The 24838-nt window shown below is 52.7% G+C and overlaps 2 protein-coding genes across 2 annotated transcripts in view; one reads left to right on the top strand and one right to left on the bottom strand.

Moving 5' to 3' along the window:
- Positions 1–3709: 3709 nt before the first annotated feature.
- On the top strand, positions 3710–4523 carry TMEM240 (transmembrane protein 240). The gene is made up of 2 exons (XM_012557840.1): positions 3710–4025; positions 4375–4523. Exons 1-2 carry the CDS (start codon positions 3710–3712, stop codon positions 4521–4523), a joined length of 465 nt encoding a protein of 154 aa, XP_012413294.1.
- A 1537-nt stretch (positions 4524–6060) lies between these two features.
- Positions 6061–24838, bottom strand: part of LOC101361636 (ATPase family AAA domain-containing protein 3) — a 29949-nt gene continuing 11171 nt past the window's right edge. Inside the window, exons 8-16 of the mRNA XM_012557841.2 lie at positions 20622–20777; positions 19631–19687; positions 19213–19338; positions 18818–18942; positions 11586–11637; positions 11032–11102; positions 10615–10782; positions 8811–8919; positions 6061–6246 (exon numbers count right to left, since the gene is read on the bottom strand). Of these exons, the coding sequence (XP_012413295.1) occupies positions 6103–6246; positions 8811–8919; positions 10615–10782; positions 11032–11102; positions 11586–11637; positions 18818–18942; positions 19213–19338; positions 19631–19687; positions 20622–20777 (1008 nt within the window). The 3' untranslated portion in view covers positions 6061–6102. The remainder of the gene's footprint in view (positions 6247–8810; positions 8920–10614; positions 10783–11031; positions 11103–11585; positions 11638–18817; positions 18943–19212; positions 19339–19630; positions 19688–20621; positions 20778–24838) is intronic.

The following is a 24838-nucleotide window of genomic DNA, read 5'->3' on the forward strand; positions in this document are numbered from 1 at the left end:
GGAGAGGCGCGGGCCCGGGGCCCAGGTGCGGATGGGGAGGGTCGGCCGGCCGAGCTGGTGCCGGGAGGGGCCGCCGGAATCAGCTGCGGGCGGAGCCAAAATTCCCGGTCGGAGCAGCCCCCCAGTACCGTTAGAGAAAGAGCGGCCCGTGCGGGCGGCGATGGGCCCAACTGGCCTGGCCCGGCGTCAGGGCCTGCGCACAGGCAATGCACGCCGCCCGCACGCCTCGCGTCTCCCTGGGCCCTATGTACGCTGTGCACACGGACTTCTGTGAGCCCAGGTGCTGGGAAGTGCAGAAGGTCAAGGTGGGAAGGGCCAGACTCCCTCACTGTACAGAGGAGGAAACTGAGGCAGGGGTGGAGCTTGCTCAAGGTCACTGGAGAGTGGGGGAGGCCCGATCCTGTGCTCGTGTGGTGACGGGTTCTCTCAGCCATGCATGTTTGTACGTCCGTGTACGAAATAAACATCTTCTCACCAGACGCGCATGTGTGTACCGTCTGTGCATATACATGTGCGTCCACACAGCACACGCGCACGCAGGCCGCACGCCCACGCTCCCACACGGCGACCACTGTCATCCCCTGATACACGCGAACACGGACGGAGGCCTCAGGGGACAGAGACCTGCCCAAGGTCACACAGACGGGGTGGGGGTGGGGGCGAAAGACTGTACACAGGAACTGGGCGGAGGGGGATAAGGACAGTGCATGCCTGCTCACCGTGCTACACGCCCATGGGTGGACAGGTGTGTTGGTACAAGACATGGGTCTGAGAGCAGGTGCAGAAGGGGTGCTGGGCAAGGGAGCTGGGGAGACCCAGAACCCCAAGAGGAAGTGGTTGAGTGGTCACACTCTCACAGAGCCCAGGTTCCTGCCGGGCACACAGTTTGCACGGCTTGTCCAACAGTGAAGGGACGGCGAGGTGTCAGCTCCACAGCCTCCTGGGGCCGCTACTGGGGTGGGGTGTAAACTAGGGTCAACCCAAACGCTCCCAGGAGGCTCTCCGCATGCAGGGTGCCCAGCCCAGGCTCAGTTCCATCAGCACACGCAACACGCATCCCGATGTGTGCGGAATCTCCTTTGTGGCCGTGTAATGTGAGGAGCAAGTCCCTGCCTGTGAACACACGCTGGCGCACATCCTCCAGGGCCTGTCCGTGCAGACAAGTGTATTCTTAGGGGGTGCTGGCATGGGATGTGTACACGCACTACTCTAGTACTCAGAGTATGTGTGGGTTCATGTACAACAGGGGCCTGTGCAGAGGGCAAATGTAGGTGAGGGGTGTGCATGTGTGCAGATTAAGGTCTGTGCACGCAGAAAGCGTGGAAAGCCACACCACGCGACAGACTGGAGTAATGTTCCTACGTGCGTGTGTGTACATGTATATGCTTTGTGCACATCTCTACATACAGACCATGTCAATTCTGTGTTCCAAGTACTATTGTATATTGATAACATATATGTGTATGCAAAGTACATGTATATAACCCAATATACAGCAGAACACACGCCCCAGCCATGCTGATATGCAGCCACGTGGGTGCAGTGGATGTGTGCGCACCGTACAGCTTTGTCCATGGGGATCTGTGGAGAAGCCGTGCCACGCAGTACCACGATGGACTCCATCTGTGTGTGTACACACTGTGTGCAGAGTGAGTGTGTACGTGTGTATGCTTGTACAGGCCTGTACATAGAAGTTTACACAAGGCCACGTGTGCAAATCAGTGCTACAAAGTCCATGTGTGAACAGGCAGTACCTGTACGTGTGAACACATGCATGTGGCTGGGGCTGTGTGGGAATGATGGCTGCATCCACACAGTCCGTGTGTGCCCGTGTGGCACACACCATGCTCGTGTCTGCAGCAGGTGTGCACAGTGCATGATGTCCTGTGCATGTGGCAGACGTGTGTATGAGATGGCGTTGGGCCTCTGGTAGACACATACAGCATGTGTAGCACAGGCAGACTACACGTATGTACACGGCCCAGACATACGTGTGCAGGAAGCACTCTGCCAAGGCTGACTCGTCTTGCTTCCATCTGGGACCTGAGCCTCTGCCTGCAGGGGCCTGATGTGGAGGAAGAAGGGGGTGGAGGTGAGCTGCAGGTGCCGGCCGTGGTAGAGGCACAGGTCATGACTTCTGACTCCCTGGAGGTCCTGAACCACTGTGGGTGGCATCACTGTCCTTGCAGGGCGAGGGAGGCGGTTTCTGATTTTCTCGGTGCCTTGATTTTCAAGTTGCCCGCCAAGCCAGCCACGTGTTGGGCAGGATGCAGGAACCCCAAGGAAGGCCTTGCAGGGGTCCCGGCAGAGAAGGCTAGGAGGCAGGAAATGACGGTGACACTTGGCTGCTGGCTCTCAGCCTCCCGCCTCAGGACTTGGTGCTGAGGAGCCAGGTGGGTCACACGACCTGAGCGTGGTCAGTAGTTTTCCACCAATTATTGATGACTGAAGATCCATTGACCAGCTGGTGGTCAGGTGAGCGTGGCTGCAGAAGTCACCATTGCCGATAGCCAGTACTGGCTCCTCTGCCTAGGTGGTGCTTCAAGCCCTGCTCAGGGGCTGTGGTGGCCACCACCCACATACCTGGCCACCACCCTCCCAGACATGCTAAGTGGTTGGCCTCCCAGGGTCCCAGCAAGAACAGGAGGCTGGAGACCAGGGCCCGGCGGCCAGGGTTCTGGTCTGCTCCCCGGGCCTGCTGGTGGCAAGTGGCCTCCTCTCTAGACCCCGCAGGCCTGGGCCTACAGCCACCCCATCCTCACTGGACTGGGCCTGGGGCTTGCACATCCCCCGTCTTCAGTGGGAGGGGGCACCTGCAGGGTCCCCGCCGGGCGCAAGGACATTAGCGAAAGAGGCAGCAGGGCCCAGGGTCGGGGAGTCCTTGAACAGATGCCTCTGGGCCTCACCTGGAGGCCTCACCTGGTCAAGGTGAGCTTTAGGGGAGGAGAAGGAGGAGGACTCAGCACCACAGGAGGGTCTTGCTTGAGGCCGGCGGGGAACCGTCATTTAACTGGGAAGATTCCAGAGAAGCAGGTTTCGGAGGGAGGAGCTATTTTTAGGCATGAGCTTGAGTTGTCTGTGAACCCCCACGTGGAGATGGCAGTAGAGCTCAGGCAGAGGCGGGCATGGGGGTGGGGGCTTGGGTGGATCGGACCGTGGGTGGGCGAAGGGCAGGGGAGGGGAGAGGACCTCTCAGTCAGGAGGAGCAGCCAGTGGAGGGGTCAGCGGGAGGAGGCGTACCAGAGGGTGGGGTGGTCGGGCCAAGAGTGCAGCAGAAGTGAACACCTCGAGTGCCCAGCCCCATTGCCCGCACTGGCGAGTGGGCGGGAGGGCCCAAAGGGCTTTCTGGAGGAGGCAACATCTGGCCAGGATTGAGCGGGAGGACTGAGCGGGAGGGCAGGGGCCCAGGAGAGATCAGGCTTGGGGCTCTGGGGGCCTGTGGGAAAGTGAAGACAGGAAGGCTGCCACCGGACTTGCCCAGGGCCCAGGTCAGCAGGTGGCCAAGGCCAAGACTGATGCCAGGAGACAGAGAGCAAGAAGGAAGGGACCAGCCAGGTCACCCTGGGTGAGCGTCACCCGTCTATCTTCTAGAAGAGGGGCCAGGGCCCACGGCTGAGCGGCCGAGCTGGGGCCTACCCTCTTGGGTGCCTGGCTTACCAGGGCCCAGCTGCCCACCACTGCTAGCCTCGGGCATGGAAGGGGCCCTGGGATGCAGTACAGGGCAGGCCAAGGTGGAGTGTCCCAACCCACAGCAGACGTGGCCCCTCGGGAGCTGGCGGGGGGCAGGAGAGGTGCCAGCCCACCTGCCGCCCCCAGGCACCACGTCCACTACGTGATCCCGTACGACGGGGACCAGTCGGTGGTGGATGCCGCGGAAAACTACTTTGTGACGGACAATGTGACCAAGCAGGAGATTGACCTCATGCTCGGGCTGCTGCTCGGCTTCTGTATCAGCTGGTTCCTCGTGTGGGTGGACGGTGTCCTGCACTGCGCTGTGCGCGCCTGGAGGGCCGGCCGGCGCTACGGTGAGTGCCAAGGACTGGCCCCACATGTACCACCGTAGCCTCTGCCCAGGCCTGCACATGCCACCTGCCCCATGTCCTGCCTTCCCTCCCACCTCACCCACCCTGCCCCATCCCTGCCTGGTCCCCAGGCCACCTAGCCCATTTGATGATTATTTCAGCCCCTTCCAGAGCCCACACATGCCACCCCCCCATCCCTCCCTGCCCAACCACTCAGCTCCCCTGACCTCCCTGTCCCACACCCAGCCATCCAGTCTCACACACATGTCCAGCTCCCCCCAGCCCCCACCCCATCCCTGCTTGGCCATTAGGCCACTCTGGCCCCCGCCCTGACCACACCCTGTCCCCACAGACGGCTCGTGGACCTGGCTGCCCAAGTTCTGCAGCCTGCGGGAGCTGGGCCGGCGGCCACACAGGCCCTTTGAGGAGGCCGCAGGGAACATGGTGCACGTGAAGCAGAAACTTTATCACAATGGCCACCCCAGCCCACGGCACCTCTGAGCCGCCTGCAGGACTCCTCAGGGCACGCCCAGCTGCTGGCCACTGTACAGATGTAACAAGGACCTTTGTGGTGCCGTGGCCCAGCAGGACTGGATGGCAGCCTCAGGCCACGGTGGCCGGCCTCAGGCGGCCGGGCGTCTCCAGCAGAAGGTGCTGAGTCCTTTTCTTTTTATAAAGGGGGTTTAGGGTGGGGGCCGGTGAGGTAGGCTGCTGGGTCTGGAGGCAGGACCCCAGCCTCCCAGCTGGGCAGGACGCAAGGGCAGACCAGGGGGCACGCAGGGTCATGCAACTGCCCCAAAGGTGCTGGGGGCTGGGGAGGGTCCCAAGTGGGGGTGGGGGGTGGGGGGAGCCCAGCTGGTCACCTGGACTGATGGTCAGAGCCACTTGCCTGGGGTCCTGTCTACACCTGGTCTGGGATCATGTGTTATATAAAACCGGCCTGTGTCTGTGTTTCCTGTGTATCGTGTTAGTCTGTCTGTCCACCCTGGGTCTGTTTGTCTTTCCGCAAGCCACAGCCAGTCTTGGCGGAGGGGATTGAGGCTGGGGCCCACAGGGGAGGGTCTGGAGTGCCCAGCGCCCACACTGTCTGCACACCGGAGCATGTGCATGGGGCACGTGCGTGTCCTCAAGTTCGGGAGCTGGGGGTCTCAGGCTGGGCCACACCCAGCCCAGCAGCAATAAGGCCTGAGCCCACCTACTGCACGAGCAGCCCCCCGCCCAGGCCCCCTGGGGGGCACCTCACTGTGATGTCGACCCCAGCTGCAGTCAGTAAATCATCCAGAAAGTTCCAGCCTCAGCCTCTTCTTTCACCTCTGACCTCATGGGGCTGCAGAGGGTCTATGGGCAGAAGGCCCCCAAATCCCACTCCTTGCATCAGTCATGGATGCAGAGGCTGAGACCTTGGTTCAGACTTTTTATTAAATTCTCGAGGGAGAGACCACAACTCCAGTCATGAGAGGGTGGGTTCTGCTGCCCCACCTGGCAGCTGACAGCTCCTGAGCCATGGCCACTCCAAGCCTACTCGGGTGGGACCAGCACCAAGTGAGCCTGCGGGTACCACATGACTCCGTAGCACCAGGAGCCACTGTCACTGCTGCACCAAAGCCCAAATGGGGCCCAAGGCCTGGTCCTGTGGGACACCAAGCAAGCCAATCCCCAGGGGCCTGGCACAGATGGCCAGCTCCAGTCAGGCCTCTGCTCTCTGCAAGGTGAAGCCTTGGTGGCCTAGCAGCAGCACTCCCCCCCACCCCGTGATCTCTGCAGGCATGGTAGGCGCCATGCCTTCAACCTGCCCTGGGTGAGGCTGGTAGGGGTGGGACAGAGTCCTAGCTTGGAGACTCACACCTCCCAAGACATTGGGAGGCTTTCCAGGAGGGAGGCCCTGACCCAGGCCTGAGACTCTGCTCTGGGAACCCCACAGAGACATGACACCAGTGGCTAGTCCTGCACCCAGAGGCCGTTGATGTGGCCCTGGCCTGACCGAAGGAAGGTTAAAAATGCCTGGGGGGCCGTGAACTCAGTGCTCCTCCTGGTATGCTTCAGCACGACAGTGTCCATCTGCCGGCCACCAGCAGGGGCATCAGGAGAGCTGGGGCTCGCTGTCTGCTGAGCCGTCTGCGCGCAGCCACTGCATCTTCTGCTGGTGCTGCTGGATGGCGTCCTTGACACGCGTGTCCACCATAGCCTCGGTGAGGACCCCGTCTTCTGACGCATATGCCATAGCCTGCAGGAAGCCGAGGTTGAAGGGCTGGGCTGGGGAGCGTCCTCCCGGCATCAGGCAGCCTTGCCCTGGGTGTCGCCCCCATTCATGACACTTGCTCCACTGCCAGACTGCAGGGCATGCTGCGTTGAGAACACCCTCCAGAACCCACGAGCCTGGGCGGGACGAACTCCGTGGGCCGGCTGGAGTTGGGGTGGGGGGAAGCGGCCCTCTCCCTAACCGCTAGGCCCGCGGACTCCCTGCGCATGCGCCGCTTCCTCAACGACTTTCTAAAATTAGAAGCCCAGGCGCTGAGCTGGCCAACATGCTACAGCCCCGCATAGCCTCCCAGCCGCGGCCTCAGTGCGCACGCCCTGGGATCCGGCTCCCACGGTCCCGCGTAGCGGCGGCACACAGACCAACGAGCCGCAGCCCTGCCTCCCCCTTCCTTCCCACCCCACAACAGGGCTGCCCCACGACCAGAGGAGGCACAGCCTGAGAGGAGGTGCTAACGCCCCCGCCAGCGGGCCGAGGGGTTAGAGGTATAGGGACAGCTGGGTGGGGGCACAGGCCTCCCTACCCCTCCCCCGCCAGACGCGGGGCGTGTCAGGCGGAGTCACAGCCGGAGTTCTCAGGCTGCCCCAGCCATGACCACCCACCGCCCAGCAGGCCGAGGCAGAACGCAGGGGAGGGGGCACCCCGGCCTCTCAGGATCGATGCTTTGTCCCACCTGAGCCGGAGCGTTGGGGCCTAACTGCCGGCTTCCTGCGGTCTTCCTCCCCAAACCCGCCGCCCCAGGCTCATCAGAGAAAAACACCACAGACCCAAATTGGGGGCACTGCACTGAAAAGCGCCCAGCAGCCTCTGACGTCAGGGTCAAGGAAAGACAGGGCACTGGGAAGGATTCCCCCCCGCAATGGGGACGACCCCTGCACTCTCCCTTGTAACTTTCTTGTGAACCTAAAATGACTCAAAAATACAAAGTTTGTTTTAAAAAAAGGTAGTAAATTCACAAACCAGAGGCTCCAGAGCAGGTAAGAGTTTAAAACCAGCAGAACTAACGACATGGACCAATGTGGGCATCTCTGACTTGGCAGGGTCCCCACAACACTACCAAGGTGGCCTCAAAGACCTACACAGGACCCCACCCAGGGAGGGGGGTGGTTACTGGGGGGAGCTGAAGCAACCAAGCCAACCCAGTTCTGTGCCCCTGAGGCCAGACACAGGGGAAAAAGTGAAAAGCAGGGACCAGCATTTCTTCAGAAACCGGAGTAGAAACTGCTGCCTTTGGCTCCCCCCTCTGACCCTGACCTCTTCCCCAGGATTGAAGGTCCCAGGCTATACTGTGACCTGACACTTCCCAGGGGGATTCTTCATCTGCTGCAGCAGGCCTTGAACCCCACACTCGCTGCCCCGCACATCCCGGGGTCTGAACAGGAACCTCTACATTTGCACACATCCCCAGTGCTGTCCCCAAGTACCTCTAGCTCCACACGTCACTTGCTTTATCAGGTATGGAAAGCAACGGAACCCCCCTCAACTGGGTCCAGAGTGGGGATGGGGTCGAGATTTGGGGGCTGTTTGTTAACAGCAGTGTAACCCAACTCATGCTGTCTAGTAGTCTCCTGTATGTTTAGGCTACGGAGATTCAAATCAGCATAGATGACAATGTAGTTCATAAAATACTCATTCACTTCAAAGCATGTTAAGTGGCTGGGTGTTCACATGACATGAGAGATGAACAGCAAGCTCCTGGCGGTGGCAGCACTGGCAGAGCCCAAGGACAGGCTGCACCCATGAGTCACTAGCATCAGTGACACCATGCACTTGGTCTCTCTCCTGGCAGCCCCCCAAGAGCCCGGGCATCCTGGATGGCCCACGCAATGCTCCTTGGGGTCACTGACTCCCTGCCCAGGGCAGTCCGGGGAGCTGCTGCTGGTCAGTCTCGGAAGGACAAGGAGTTGGGGAGAAGAAGCCGTGCTTGCCCAGTATGCCTGGAGCCACATATCCAGGAGGCCCGCCCAACCCCCTTGAGACTCCCCAAAGGCTGCACAGCAGGAGGGTTTAACAGAGCTCTGACAGCCAGGACAGCGATGGCCTTGGCCACACCTGGAGAGGACCTCTGCCAGCCCAGTGCTCTCAGCAGTGCTGAGCTGTTTTCCAGATCCTGCTCCCATCCACGACTGTGGACACGGGACACATGCTGACGATCAGGCTCCCACTGGACCAGGGCTGGTTCTCCCTCACCCCAGATGTGTACAGAGTCCCCCACCCTGCCTGCCCTGGGACATTCGGTGTGGGGCCGGCCACTTGGACTGTGGTTCTAAGACCCACTCACTTCCCAGAGAGCTCCATTTGATGTGGTTGGGTCCCAAGATCTATCTCCCCCAACTCCCATGACAGTGTGAACAGCACTCACCAGGTGCCCATGGGGAAAGGGTAGCCATGTACGTCTGTGTGCAGCCACAAGGAGGCACACATCCCTGCCCTGGACAGTACAGAAACCCTTACACAAAACACCCAGGCCAGCCCGTGGGCCACTCCCAGCCAGCAGCATGAGCCTCGGCAAACCCAATGGCCCACCTCACCTGCCAGGCCACGGCCAGTTGGGCAATCTCCCGGCCCGACATGCCTTCTGTCAGCTGGGCAATCTCTGAGCACTTCCTGCTGTAGTCAAACTGGGCCAGCTTCAGGCGCCTGGGGAGAAGAGTTCCCAAGTTGGCTGTGGGTGGCATGGGTGCACCCAGAGGCTCACCGAGGGCTGGGCAGGCAGGGCATCTCCAGGCTGGGAACACACTCCCCTCGGAGCTGGGGGCTCCCAGCGGCCCAGCCCCACACTGGTATCCACTGTTGGTGCCCTTCATCCTAACCCACTGGACACCACCCTCCTGCCTGTGGCCTGGGTGGGGCCCAGGCAAGGACGTGGCGGGTGATGTCCCTAGGGTGGCCTGCAGGCTGTTCAGGGCCTCTGGCCTTACTCTGAGAAATGGACCCATAGCACTGCTGCCCATCCCCACAGAACAAGGGCTCCTTAGGCTGGGTATGCCGCTGCCTGAATCCCCAGCCCAGCCCCACCTCCATGCCTAGAACCTTCCTTCCAGTGATTAAATGCTATGTAACAAGCAGGAAATTGAACAAAAGTAACAGTTGTGAACTGAAAAAAATTACTATTCCTCACTTAACATGCACTAGGAATTCCTTCCCAAGCTGCCTGGAGTTCTAGAACACAGTTACTGAAGGCCAAGGAGAAAGAGCTGAGAAAACAGTACTTAGGCTGCAGCAGGAACTACAGAGACTGATCAGCACCAGGTGCTCTTGGGAGTTGAGACGGAGGTGGGGAACGAGGCCCAGGTGAGGGAGCTCCATGGAGAGAAGCAGCACAGAAGCCAGACAAGGGCAGACCCAAAAGACAGGAAAGAGCTTCTGCTCTATGAAGTGACATGGTGGCAGAAAGACGGCCGGAGGGATCTGGGTCAGGGCCTGCAAGACCTGCTTGCTCTGCAAACTGAGGCCTTCTTCCCGAGGGATGCTCAGAAATAGACCGTGTGCTGATCTGGGGCGTTCCAGATGCAGTGTGGGCTATGGGGCGGACTGGATGGCATCTCAGAGGGCCTTGGCTACAGCGGGCACCAGTAGCACTGGTCAACCCAGGCCGCTGCCCCACTGGTGTGCTGTGTCCTCCACTGCTCGTGCCCCTCGCTGTGCAGGGGTCTGTGCGGGGCAGCAGGAAGGGCCTGGGAGTGCACAGGTGGCAGAGGCATGGCCTTGCCATGGCTCTTCCAAGGCCACGTGGCCGGGACTACACAGAGCTCAGGGTGTGGGTGTGTGCTGGCTGCAGCTGGTCAAGCCACCCATCTAGCAAGGGCAAGGGCAAAAGCCCACCTTTCATAGCCAACCTGGGGCCCCCATGAGTCCCATGAACGCCTGGCGGCTAGCCTTGCACCTGGTACCGCCCACAGCCTTCCTGGGCTGCTCCCCAACTGCTTAGCATGAAGCCTAACATGTTCCTGAAATCCCCCAAGATTGTCCAGGTACCTCCTATAACAGAAACAGTTCAAGATGCATGTTTGTACAAAATGATGTCCAGGAGATACCTGCCAGTCTGTTCTTGGGTGAGAAGCAGGTATGGGACCCCCCACCTGGGGCTTGAGCAGGGGAAATGGGAGACGGGGGAGTGACAGGGACCCTCTGCCAAGAAGCACCAAGCACAAGTGCACACACGGAGAAACTCCTGTGTAAGACCATAGCGCACCAGGAGCAGGCACGAACACCCCAGGTGGAAGGGCTGTAGAAGGTGGTCTGGGGGACAGTGTCCACCGAGGACAAGCAGGAGACAGTGCCTGGAGGAACAGACGGGAGAGACCAGAGGCTGGGCGAGTGGCGCAGACTCACTGCTTCCCCTCCGTGGCTGGCTTGAGGATGTGCTTGTCGAAGTACAGCCTCACCAGGCGCTCCCGCTCCTCAAGCTGCGGCAGGGTAAAATTCACCATCTCGTCAATACGGTCGTTGATGGCCCAGTCAAACTGCTCAGGCTGATTGCTAGCCAGGACCAGCATGAACCTGTGAAAGGGCAGACAATCAGCTGGCGGCACTGCAGCTGCTCTGAGTGGGCCAGCATAGGGGCCCCACAGGGGCTAAAAGAGCCCAGGAGAAGAGAGCGTGCGAGGGTCCCTGGGCCCGGTGTGTTTCCAAACACCATCATGCTGCCTAGCAAGACCCCGGCTAGGTCCTTCCCCACCTGGCACTCCTCAGCCTCAGTGTCCTCTAATGGAGGTGCGGGGTCGATGTGGTGGGGTATGGTGCCCTTACTTGCTGCTGTGCTGACCAGTCCTGTGCAGGAACGCATTCAGGGTGGCCCTCAGGTCCTCGCTGATCTTCTCCTGCAGAGACAACGTTCCAGCGTTAGTCAGGAGGCTGCGCTGGGAGGCTGCAGGGTGGAGCTTGAACAGTGGGATGTGGGCACCAAAGGGGGGCCAAAAAAGGCCACAGGCTCTACCTCTTCAGCTTCAGCAAAGGCATAGTGAGCAAGGTCACATGATGTTTTTGCAAGTCTAAAATTAGAAGCCTAAACCTAACTTTAGGCAGACTCTAAAAACGCCTCTAATGGAACTTCTGTTTGCCAAAGTAAATTTACAAAGCAGCAGCTGGGGAGCAGCTCCATGGCAGCCTGTGCACAAGTTAACCAACGTGCACGGGAGGCGCCGGCAGGCCCAGCTCTAACTCGCAGGGCTCAGTGCTTCCGCCTCGGCTTGCCCAGCTGCCACAAGAGATGGCGGGGCCTGTGGATTGCTTAACGCTCTGCTCGACTGCCAACTGCTACCCAGCCACCCCCTGAGGCCAGACAGAGGCCTAGGAGTACTCACAGTTGCCCGCTTCCTGAGGAAGGCGTCTGCCTCATCCACAAAGAGCAGGAGGCTGTGGGTAGGAGGGCATTGGTGAGGAGGGGACAGCAGCAGGGGCCCAGGCACAGCAGTCCCCAGGGAGGAACACAGAGGCTCTGCCCTTGTCAGAGACACTGGCAAGCTGGGAAGAGCTCAAATTGCACAGCTTTGAGAGCCCACACGAAACACTGCCCTCCAGAACGTGGGGAGCCATAGCCTCAGCATCAGGCAGGCATGAGAAAGGGACCAGAACACGGTCCTTTCTCTTTTGACACATTTCACTCAAAACCCTCTTCCATGAATAATAACAACAACAAAAAAAACCCTATGGAGCAGTTCTAGTCTGACACACATGGGGTTGCCATAAGTCCAATCAACTGGACGGCAACTGATAGTGGTATGGACTAGAAACAGGCTGAATAAGGTGATTGTCCAGAATGACCTAAGAGGGATTTTGCAGTGCAGTGGATCACTTTTATACGGTCTTTCTTGCCATGGTCTTCTAACTCCCACCAAATGACTGGGTAGGACTATGCAAGTAAGCTGCATGGCACCCTGTGGGGTGGGACCATGAAAAGAACGTGCATGGAACCCTAACGAGGGGATTGGTCAGTATGCCATCTCGCTAGGCTTAAAATGAGCCATCCCAGAGGCAGAAAGGGGGGACTTCACTACCATCAAGAAAGGAGAGTTGGGAGTGGAAAGTGTCCTTTGGACCTGGGGTCCCTGCACTGAGAACCTCCTAGACCCAGGACACAGAGCTGTAACACTGCAGAAGGCACAAGATGGCGAGAAGTAGCAGCAAGGGTGGCAGAGAAACAGCAGCAACAGAACCAGGAGACTGGCAGAAGACGGCACAGCAGGCTTCCCAGCCCAGGGAGCGAAGTGGCTACATACAGTGCGTATGCTGAACTGAGCACCTTCAAGCAGGAGGCCTGCTGGCAGAGCAGGGTGCCTCCAGCACTTGTCAGCAGAGTTAGGCTTACTGACCCTCAAATCAAGAGAGAGCTGAGTACTTTCAGGTAGAAGGCTTCCTGGCAGAGTTGGGTGCCTCTGGGCACTTATTGGTGCAGATAAAGAGCTTTGTTAACACTTGCCCGAGCCGGGCAGAGGCTAGAGGGGGCCAAGAGGAGCCCTGCATAGCCGAGACTAGCTGAGAGAGTTGTCCTGCACTGAAGAAGGGAGATTTTGCCTATGTGCTTCCTGGTCCTGAACCAGAGTTGTAACCTGTTAAAAAACCAAACCTGTTGCCATCGAGTCAATTCCGACTCATAGAGACCCTACAGGACAGAACAGAACTGCCCCATAGGGTTTCCAAGGCTGTAAATATTTATGGAAGCATATCTTTCTCCCACAGAGTGGCTGGTGGGTTTGAACCACTGATCTTTTGGTTAGCAGCCGAGCACTTAACCACTGCACCACCAGAGCTCCCTTGTAACCTGTTACTTCCCTGATAAACCCTGTAACTGTGAGTATAGTCTCTGAGTTCCGTGTGGCCATTGCAACAAATTAACAAACCCAGCAGAGAAGTAGAGAGTGCTGTGGGAGGAACAGCTAGAGTCAGAATTGGTAAAAAGGCTGGAGAGAGAAGGTATGTCTGACCTCCACCTCATAGTAATCAGCTTTGGACTGATGTTGATCTTGATTCTTTCTCCTCCCCCTTGTGAAGTTAGACAAGGAGGTCTGACAATGCCGTTGTACCATTTTTTTACAGTCTTAAATAAACAAACCAAACCCAAACCCGCTGCCATCGCGCCAATTCCAACTCATAGCGACCCTATAGGACAGAGTAGAACTGCCCCACAGGGTTTCCAAGGAGAGGCTGATGGAATTGAACTGCTGACCTTTTGGTTAGCAGCTGAACACTTAACGATTGCACCACCAGGGCACCAAATAAACAAAACTGTATCTTTAAAGAAAAACTTATGAAACTGGAAGGGGGATGAACCCTCAAAATTATTGCCCAGAGATCATCTTTAAACATTAAACCAAATACATACTGTTAATACCATAATTTAGGTTAACTAGTAAAGAATGTCTGCCTTAACCACTGGTCCCTTTTAAGAAGCATCTATATGGGATCAAACTGACAACAGCAACGTGAAAGATTAGATAGTAGTCTTAGAGGGCTGTGAGTTAATGTTACTGGGGGAAGCATAATTCAGAAAAGGAGAGTGAGGACTTCCAGGCAACATGGCGCTATAGTCAGAGACACCATGCCGTCCATCTGCAGCAAAGATCAGAAAAACTAAGTCAAACAGTCACACGTCAATCCTGAAAACCTAAGCATCAGATGAAGAGATAAAGAACTCCGCCAAGCACTGAACGGAATAAGAAACTGACCAAGAACAGGGAGTGAGGAGAGATACATGCAGAGGTCCCCTATCAGCTACTGCAGCACGGATCCACCATCTTGGACTCTTATCAGAGTTCAGCAAACGGGGGTACGAGAAAGCAGCTTCACAGAGCTTCCAGCAGGAGACAGAACAAACTGGTAACCAGCAATACTGGCTTTCCCACCCCCCACCCTTCTTCACCCCGACTTAGCCTCCTCTGCTTCCTGCAACCACAGTCTCTTGGCTGGGAAGCACCAGCTTCACCCCATATCGCTTGGATTCCACCCGCCTGCACTGGCCGGTTCCCTGAGTGCCTTTTGTTGGCTGCTGGTGTTACTTTTTCCGCTTCTTTAGATTTCTTCCTTACCTCTCACCACCTCCCCCTCCTTTCTCTCAAATACCTGGCTCCATGCGCCATGTTTGCTTCTTCCTGAAAGGCTGCGAAACACCACTTGACTGTGAAACTGCTTCCCGGCCCGTGCCGCCACACTGGTGGGACCGCCGGGGCTTTTTTGTTTGTTTGCTCTGATTTGTTCTGTTTTGATTGGTTTGTTTTCTTTTTCTTTTCTTGGCTTAGGAGCCCCTTCTAGCCGGGCAGTACCACACAGCTTGGAAGCTACTCCCTTACTCTGTGCAGACGCACAAGGACATACCTGGAGGCATTTCTTTTTTCTTGTTTTTTGTTTCTTTGTTTTGTTTTCTTCTCTCTCTTATTCCCTTTTTGTCCTTCATTTCCAGTTCCTCAATGTATTCATTTTTTTTCTTTTACCCTTTTTCTTTTTTTTTATTTTTGTTTTTCCTCATTTCTCAGTTTCTCATCTCTCCACTCCAATAGCAAGCTCCCTTAGCATTCCTTTTTGTTTATGTATGTTTTTGGCTCCTGTTCCTCTCTCATTTATCCCATACCCATCTTAGCTCCACACATCACAATCTCTTCCTTCCTTCCTACCTGCACCGTGTGCTGAACATCACACTCCCAAGCAGCACAGGCACAGCCTACTGGAACCTGCCCTGCACTGATTCCCGTTCCGCAATGTCAGCCCTGGTACGTGCCACAAACAACCCATCCCAGCAACTCCCCTTCAGCTGGACCTGCCCTGCTGTACCATACCTGAGTGACTGACCCTGCCCATTGGAGGAGGTGAAAAGTATCGTGCCCACAGATGAGCAAACAACAAAGAACACACAGCCCACCTGCTCAGACATAACCAAATAAAACAAAAAAGCAGGACGAAACAAACAAATCTACAACCAATAAATGAGGAAAATAACCACTAAATGCCCGGAAAATAGCAAACAATATCAAAACATTTACAAAACCAGTACAGGATGGTTCCAGTAGGCATCTAAAATAAAACACCAGATGACCTTCCAGTAGAAAAAAAGGCACTAGACCTAACTGATAGGGAATTCAAATCTCTAATATTTAGAATTATCCAAGAATTGAAGCAACAAGCAGACAGAAATGAGGAAAAAATAGACAAATTCATGGAAAAGGCAGACAAATTCATGGAAAATACAGACAAAAAAAAACAGAAGAATTCAATAAAATAATACAGGAACAAAATGCTAAAATAAATTCACAACTAGAAATCATACAAAAACAATTAGAAATCCAAAAGATAAACAACAAGGTTTCAGAAACGGACAGTGTCACAGAAGGGCTGAGGAGCAAGTTTGAAACAATGGAAGATAGGATCAGCGAAACTGAACACAAACACTTGGATACAACTCTGTTTGAGGAAAAATCAGAAAAAAGAATGAATAAACCCTGAGAATTACGTGGAATACTATCAAAAGCAAAAATCTGCGAATGATTGGAGTTCCAGAACGGGGAGAAAACAGAAGACAGAGAGGATCATTGAAGAATTGCTAACAGAAAACTTCCCCAATATCATGAAAGATGAAAAGCTGACCATCCAAGAAGCTCGATGAACTCCATATAGGATAGACACCAAAAGGAAATCACCAAGGCATATCATAATCACACTTGCTAAAACCAAAGACAAAGAATCCTGAGCAGCTCGAGAAAAACAAAAAGTCACATACAGAAGAGAAACAATAAGACTAAGCTCAGATTATTCGGCAGAAACCATGCAGGCAAGAGGGCAATGGGATGACATATGTAAAACCTTGAAAGAAAACAATTGCCAGCCAAAAATAATATATCCTGCAAAACTCTCATTCAAGTATGATGGTGAAATTAGATAATTTCCAGATAAACAGAAATTAAGGGATTATATAAAAACCAAACCAAACTTACAAGACTTATTAAAGGGAGTCCTTTGATCTGAGAACAAACAACATCAGACCAAAGGCTGAATACAGGACACAGGATTGTACTAGCCAGATACCAACCTAGGAGATGAACTCTTAAGGACTATGCAAAACCAAAAGAATTACAACAGAGAACCAAAGAAGTTAATCTGTAAATGAGAATAGCATCAGAACAATAAAAGAGGGAATAAACGATGTAGGTATAGAACCTTCTAACGGAGACGAAAGCAAGGTGATACCAAGTAATAATAGACCGGTTCAAATCTAGGAAGACAAGGGTAAATTTCAAGGTAACCACAAAGAAAGTTAACAAACCTACTCATCAAAATAAAGAAGAAAAACATAAAGTCTCAGTAAAAACAAAATAAATGAAAAAAAAAATCCACAAACAAAAGGAACTCAGCACAGGAGAGTAAGAGGAACAAAGAAAACGTCAGCACCACAAAAAACAAACAAACAAAACAAAACAAAAAAAACTACAAAATGCAATCCCACTCCTAGGAATATATCCTAGAGAAATAAGAGCCGTCACACGAACAGACACATGCACACCCATATTCATTGCAGCACTGTTTACAATAGCAAAAAGATGGAAACAACCTAGAGGCCCATCAATAGATGAATGAATAAACAAACTATGGTACGTATGCACGCTGGAGTATTACGCAAAGATAAAGAACAATGATGAATCTGTGAAGCATCTCATAACATGGATGAAACTGGAAGACATTATGCTGAGTGAAATAAGTCAATCACAAAAAGGACAAATATTGTACGAGACCTCTACTGTAAAAACTCATGTAAAAGTTTACACACAAAAAAGAAACAATCTTTGTTGGTTACGAAGGATGGGGGGGTGGGGGTGGGGGGTACTAAACAGACAATAGATAAGTGATAACTTTGGTGAAGGGTAAGGCAGTACACAATCCTGGGGAAGCCAGCACAACTTGTACAAGGAAAGGTCATGGAAGCTCCATAGATATTTCCAAACTCCCTGAGGAACTGAATTGCTGGGCGGAGGGCTATGGGGACCATGATCTCAGGGAACATCTAGCTCAATTGGCATAACACAATTTATAAAGACAATGTTCTACATTCTACCCTGGTGAGTAGCATCTGGGGTCTTAAAAGCCCGTGAGCAGCCGTCTAAGATACTCCACTGATCTCACCCCTTTGGGAGCGAGGGAGAATGAAGAGAACAAGATACAAGGAAAAAATTAGTCCGAAGGACTAATGAACCACAGCTACCAAGGCCTCCACCAGACTGAGTCCAGTACAGCTGGATGGTGCTCAGCTACCACCACTGGCTGCTCTGACCAGGATCACAATAGAGGGTCCTGGACAGAGCTGCAAAAGGATGTAGAACAAAATTCTAACTCACAAAAAAAAGACCAGATTTACTGGCCCGACAGACTGGAGAAATCCCGAGAGTATGGCCCCTGGACACCCTTTTAGCTCAGTGATGAAGTCACTCCCGAAGTTCACCATTCAGCCGGGGACTGGACAGCCTCATAAAACAAAATGGGACTAATGAGGCACAGCAATCCAGGGACAAGGACTAGAAGGCAGGTGGGGACAGGAAAGCTGGTGATAGGGAACCCAAGGTTGAGAAGGGACAGTGTTGACATGTCGTGGGTTTGTTAACCAATGTCATAAAACAATATGTGTAATGACCATTGAATGAGAAACTATTTGTTCTGTAAACCTTCATCTAAAGTACAATAAAAAAAAAAAGGAGGGTGAGAATGGTTGCACAACTCAAAGAATATAATCAATGTCACTGAATTGTACACGTACAAGTTGTTGAATTGGTATAATTTCTGCTGTTTACATTTTCAACAACAAAAAATATTAAAGTATTAAAAAAAAAAAAACCTCTAGAGCATTAGAAGGGCTTGTTGTAGAACCGGCCACCGGTAGCTCAGAAGTCAGCGCTGTGGTGTGGGGGTTGGGGGGTCACCCGAAGTCAAAGACCAAGGAGACATGCGGGGTATTGGACAGGAGTGGACAGGCTCAGGACATTGGGAACACTCAGGAATGCAGCCGACATTGTCAGGGTTTTGTAAAACGTTCTCATCTGCGGGGATGCAGGCCAATGCTTTTAGGCGGGAAATCAAAATGTCTTCAATACACACACACGTTCACAAAAACACACACATAATGCACACATGTACGCACACATGGGGGTGCAGTTCACCTGGGCCCAGCCCCCAGCACTCTGCAAAGCCCCTCCTGCCTACCTGCACCAGCCCACCTCACACCTGGTACAAATTCACCCAGACTGGCATCCCACCTCAACCTGCACGGCTGAGAGTCCAGGACACTGAAAGGGTCCTGGGACAGCTCACACTTGGGTGACCTCCGGTCAGGGGACCCACAGCTGACAACTGCCTCTGCCCCTGTCGTCAAATGATACTGAGGCTGACCTTGATCCCTGCAAGGCCACAAAGACTACAGAGAACATAGTAGATTAGCTGGACATATTTCCCTAGGGCAGCATGGTGGCTGCCAGCCTTAGGGCACTTGAAAGCATGGCCAGGTGGGTGGGGCCTCTCTGTTCACTGTGCCCAGGAGGCTGTGGGGTCATGGGCGGCAGCTCACCCTCGCCGGCTGGTGTTGGCCCAGTCGAAGACCTTATGCATGGCAGTCACGCCCTCCCGGCCCAGGGGTGCCACATCGCCGCCCGTCATGATGGCGTAGTCCATGCCTGAGTGCAGGGCCAGTTTCTGCATGAGGGGGGAGGGGAGGGTGAGGCGGCGTCTGTTCCACTGCCTCCTCACAGGCCCTCCTGCCCTTGCCTACCTTGGAGCCCAGCACTGACATATTCTCCTGCCCTCTCTGTACCCAAAAGAGCAATGATGCCACCACCCCTGGCCCAGGTGGGACTTGAGGACACAGCAGGCAGGGCTGGGGGGCAGCCCACGGCAGCCCCACCCCAGGCTGCGTGGCCAGCGCCCACCAGCAGAGGACAAGCCCTGTCTCAGTGTGCACCTCACCTTGGCAAACAATGTCTTCCCGGTACCTGGGGGCCCATACATCAGAATGTTCCGGTAAAGACTCCCATTCTTCTTCGTGTTCCTTGTCGCTATCGCGATGTCTCTCACCCGCTCCTCCAGCTTGGGCTGTGGAGGCAGAAAGGGTAGTTTGGGGGACACGGCATCGGCCAGGCCAAGTTCCCCACAGGCAGCGAGGGGGGCATGCATTCTGTGCTGTGGGGTTGAGTCAGGCAGAAGCTTAGGTAGTGAATTCTAGTTCCAGGAGCCCAAAGGAGTCCCACCCTATAGAACTGCCCCAGATGTCCACATGGGTGTGTGGGGTGAACATGGGGTGAGCTGAGACTCAGCTCTGGGGGTGCTGCTCCCTGAGCCATGACAAAGGGGGCACTGAGCTTACGGCAAGGTGAGCTCCACTTACGCTGAGGACAACGCCTTCCAATGCGTCCTGGGGCTTGCTGAGAAGCCGCCTGCTGACCTGCAGGGACACAGTTACAGTCGTCAGCAAAACTACCCACCATCAGTGTGAGGAGACACTAAAAGTCTACCCAGGGCCTCAATAACGGCAGGACCCACCACGGGCCATGGTGCGGCTACGAGAACACTTTGGAGTGGGGCACTGGACACGCCAACACACACTGCAGAGTTGCAAACACTCCACCAGCAAAGGAAGGAGACATGCTTGCCTGAAAGCACCTGTTCTAGAATGTGGCAGGAGTGACTACCAGGGTTTGGGGTGATACGTGTGTTCTTCATTTGGTTTTTATTTTCTAAGTCATTTGTAGTGAGTGAGCTGTTAATAACAGATCTGGCTGCGGCCTTTCATTTGGGCAGGGAGCTCAGGCTCTCCTGGAGAGAGTGCCACGGGGGCTACAAACAGCTCAGTGTCCACCCAGAGGGGACAGGCACATGAACACCCCCTAGAGGGGACAGGAGAGGACGAAGGCTCTCCCCAGGGCCAATGTGGACAGACTCCCACAGTTGATCGTGAATGCATGGACAATCTCAGCAGTATTTGGGTAAAAGTGGAGGAAGAAGACTTTGTATTTGTATTTGCTTATAAGAGAAGGACGAGAAGAACACCAACAACTTCTGTTGGTAGCCACAGCAGGACGTGGCGGTAGGGGAGTAACCATGGGGACTTCAGCCGGCAAGCACCCTGTAGGTCAGTGTCAATGCTGTGGACAAGCACCTCTGCAGAGAGCAGGCCCCGCCTGTGAAGAGGACTCAGGGAGATGCCCCAAACTGCAGCCCATGGGGGCACGCAGGCAGGAACCTTGCCTGGTGCTGACAAAGGGTGCTGGTAGGGGCTCACCTGGATGGGGAGCTCATATGGCAGGGGGATCACCTGGAGTGGGTTCACCGGGACAGAAAGCTCACCTGGAGGGGGGCTCACCTAGTGAGGGACTCACCTGCACGGGGTGCTTCAGCGCCTCCAGCACAGTGATGCGGGATGTCTCCCTTACCAGGGACGGCTTCCCCAGCCGGGCCTCGATGTATCGGCCAGCCACAGCCGTGGCGTTCTTGGCAGAGTAGACCCCAATAGCCAACAATGTCAACCCAGCCACCTGGATCAGGGCAGACAGAAAACGTGTGAGCCAGGGCCACAACTCCTGCCTCAGTGCAGGCTGCCCAGGTGTAGGCTGAGGCCTCATGGGCACTCCAGAGCCCACATGAAACCTGCTTCTCACCATGTCTCTTAGCCGAGTGACAGCCCTGGCAGTTAGACAGGGGGCAGAAGCCCACACAGAACAAGAGAGCCCCCACCTACTAGGCCCCTCAAAACTCAGGAATATGCGCACCCTCGAGAGCACGCAGGGCTCTTGGCCTCAGGCTGGCTACCCTGAACAGCAATGGCTCCCCTTCTGGAGTCTCACAAGGCTGTCAGACCCAGCACAGCTCCACTAATCAGGTTCCAGCCACACTGGAACCTCCTACCCACACAGACCACAGTCAACGGGGCCAAAGCCAGGAGCCTTGTCCGTAGAGCTAGGTGGTCATAGGGACTGGGAGGGATGTGACCACCACCTTTTCCTAATGCTGACCCCTCCAATGACACGGCCTGCCCTCCGGCCCCTAGGCCCGTCACATGGGGACAGTGATGCCCCTGTAGGTCTATAGATGGCCTGGTATACAAGGCCGTAGGGTCCAGCAGTCCTTCCCCTCCCCCAGATCCGTCAAGAAAGGAAAGGAGATACCGGCTCCCCATACTGTAAACTTCGGATGTCACCAGAGCTGAGAAGTACCTGGGACAGTGGCTCTCGTGCGTGGTGAACTTGAGGGACCCTGTATCTACCACAATAGCCCCCACAGGACCAGGTCTGTGCTATGCCCTGTTTAAGCCCTGCCAGCAGGACTCCAGAAAAGACACAACTCCTCCACTTCAGGATGGCAGCCTGGACACCTGGTACCCAGCGACACAACCACATGTGAGGGTGGGATAGGCATGGGCCCAGAAGGATTGTGGTCAGACGCAGCCCCTCCTGGGCACTGGTCAGCAGCTGGGTGCGGCTATGGATTGCACTGTGGGAGAGCCAAGACCACCTCCACCTGCCACACAAACCACTGCAGCTCAGGCTTCCAAGCCCCAAGTACACCTGCGTGTCAACAAGTGGAGCAAGAGGATGGCAGGTCACAGAGCCCCGGCCCCTGGGATGGGCAGTGGAGATCTTGTCCTCCAAGGATATGGAGTTGGTGTGGTAGTGTTCTGAGGAGTCATTGAAGACAGCTGTTACAGTTTCAGCCCTCTCACAGCAACAGGTTAAACAGCTAGTACCCCTTTACTTTTTCTTTATGAAATCTGTCAGGCCACTGGCTAACTATAGAGATAACGGAACAGAAACTTCAGTGACTACACACAACTGAAATATATACTCTGCAAATATAGTTCTGAAAAACACTAACCAAACAGATGACTACAACCTTCATCAAGTAACAGTAGCAATCCTGAGAAATGGAAGAATTAGATTTCCAGAGCTACCACACTATATACCTAGAATGTACAGTTCTCAACAAAAGACTATAAAACATACAAAGAAACAGGAAAGTATGGCTGATGCACAGGAAAAAAAGATCTGACAGAATCTATTCCTGAGGAAGCCCAGATATTGGAATTAATAGTCGAAGACATTAAATTAAGTGTCTTAAATATGGTCAATGAGCTAAAGGAAATTATAGACAAAGAACTAATTGAAAACGATGCACGAACAAAATGAGAATATCAGTAAAGTGACAGAAATTACATACAGGAACCACACAGAAATTCTGGAGCTGAAAAGTACAATAACTGATAAGAAAAATTCACTGGAAGGATTCAACAGCAAATTAGAGCAGGCTGAACAAAGAATCAGTGAACCTGAAGATAGGGCAGTTGAAACTATCAAATCTGAGTAGCAGAAAGAAAGAAGAAAAATAAACAGAGCCTGAGAGACCTGTGGGACACTATCAAGCATACCAACATACCTATCAGAGGAGTCTCAGAAGGAAAAGGAAGATAGAATGGGGCAGAAAAATTATTTGATGAAATAATGGCCAAAAACTTCCCAAATCTGATGAAAGAAATATACACATCCGTGAAGCTCAACGAACTCCAACAGGAAAAACTCAGAGAGATCCACACTGAGATACATTATAGCCAAATTGCTGAAGAACAAAAATAGCCCAAAAAGAATTCTGAAGGCAGCAAGAGAGAAGCAAATCATCACATACAATGGAATCTCTCTAAGATTAACAGCTGACTTCTCATCAGAAACCAGGAAGGCCAGAAGGCAATGAGATGACATATTTGAAGTGCTGAAAGAAAAACAAACTATCAACCCAAAATTCTATATCCAGCAAAATTATCTTCCAAGAATAAAGGAGAAATGAAGACATTCCTAGATAAAACAAAAGCTAAGGGAATTCATTACCAGTAGGCATGCCCTACAAAAAAGGCTAAAGGGTGTCCTCCAAGCCGAAATGAAAAGGCACCAGACAGTAACTCAACACCATAAAAAGAAATAAAGAATACTGATATAAGTATTTACATAAGTAAATATAAAAGTCAGTATTCATGTACTTTTGGCTTGTAACTCCTCTTTTTTTCCTACATGATTTAAAAAGCAAATACATAAAACAAAAATCATAAATTTGTTAGTGGGCACAAAAGTTATAAAAAATGTAATTTATGACAATAACAATATAAAGGCGGAAGACAGATGTATAAGAACAGAGTATATGTACACCACTGTAACCAAATTCATATTTTTATTCAAAGCTGGCTGCTACAAGTTTAAGATATTAATTGTAATTCCCAACGTAACTACTAAGAAAATAATGAAAAAACATACAAAATAGGAAAAAAGGGAACCAAAACAGTATGCTACAAAAATTCCTTTAAATACCAAAAAAGGCAGAAATAGAGGAACTGAGGAACCACAAACACGTAAAACATACAGAAAACAAATAGCTAAATGGCAAATTAAATCCTTCCTTACCAGTAATTACTTCATGTGTAAATGGATTAAACTCTCCAATTAAAAGATAGAGACTGGCAAAATGGACTAAAAAACATGTTCCATTTCTATGCTGTCTACAAGACTCATTTTTGATACAAAGACACAAGAGATCAAAAGTGAAAGGATGGAAAAATATTCCCATGCAAATACAAACCAAAAGACAGCTGGAGTGGCTACATCATCAACCAAACCAAACCAGTTGCCATTGAGTTGATTTTGACTCATAGCAATCCTGTAGGACAGAGTAGAACTGCCCCATAGGGTTTCCAAGGAGTGGCTGGTAGATTCGAACAAGTGACCTCTTGGTTAGCAGCCAAACTCTTAACCACTGTGCCACCAGGGCTCCATATTATCAAAGTAGATTTTAAATGAAAAAAAAAAAAAATACAGGACACAAGGAAGGACATTATTGTTAACAGGTTTCATCCACCAAAATTAACAATTATAATAATATATGTACTTAATAGAGCCTCAAAATACATGAAGTGAAAATTGACAGAATGAAGGGACAAACAGTTTCACAATAATAGCCGAAGACTTCAGTACCTCACTTTCAATCACGAACAGAACAATCAAGCAGAAGATCAATAAGGAAATGAAGGACATGAACAACACTATAAACCAATTAGACTTAACAGACATACACAGAACACTCCACCCAACTACAACAGAATATACATTCTCCTGAAGTACACATGGAACATTCTCAAGATGGATAACATGTTAGGTCACAAATAAGTCATAATAACCTTAAAAAGACTGAAATCATACAAAGTATATTTTCCAATCACAGTGGAACAAAACTAGAAATTAATAATGGAAGGACACCAGAAAATTCACAAATATGTGGATATTAAACAACCAATGGGTCAAATAACAACTCAAAAGGGAAATCAGAAAATATCTTGTGATAACTGCAAACAAAAACACAACACACCAAAACTTATGTGATGCAGCAAAAACAGTACTAAGCGGAAAATTTACAGTTGGAAATGCCTACATTAAAAACGAAAGATGTCAAATCACCAAACATTATAGTTTAAGGTAGTAGAAAAAAGAAGATAACTAAACCCATAGCTAGCAGAAGAAAGGAAGTGATAAAAATCTGAGTGAAAAGAAACAGAGAATAAAAA

Source organism: Trichechus manatus, unplaced genomic scaffold, assembly GCF_000243295.1.
Source record: "Trichechus manatus latirostris isolate Lorelei unplaced genomic scaffold, TriManLat1.0 scaffold00122, whole genome shotgun sequence".
Taxonomy (NCBI): Eukaryota; Metazoa; Chordata; class Mammalia; order Sirenia; family Trichechidae; genus Trichechus; species Trichechus manatus.

Excerpts from the sequence above, each read along its gene's own strand:
- TMEM240 (XM_012557840.1), top strand. The coding sequence starts at position 3,710 with ATGCAGTACAGGGCAGGCCAAGGTGGAGTGTCCCAACCCACAGCAGAC. Across the intron at positions 4,026-4,374 it reads GAGGGCCGGCCGGCGCTACG|ACGGCTCGTGGACCTGGCTG; the intron begins GTGAGTGCCAAG and ends CTGTCCCCACAG.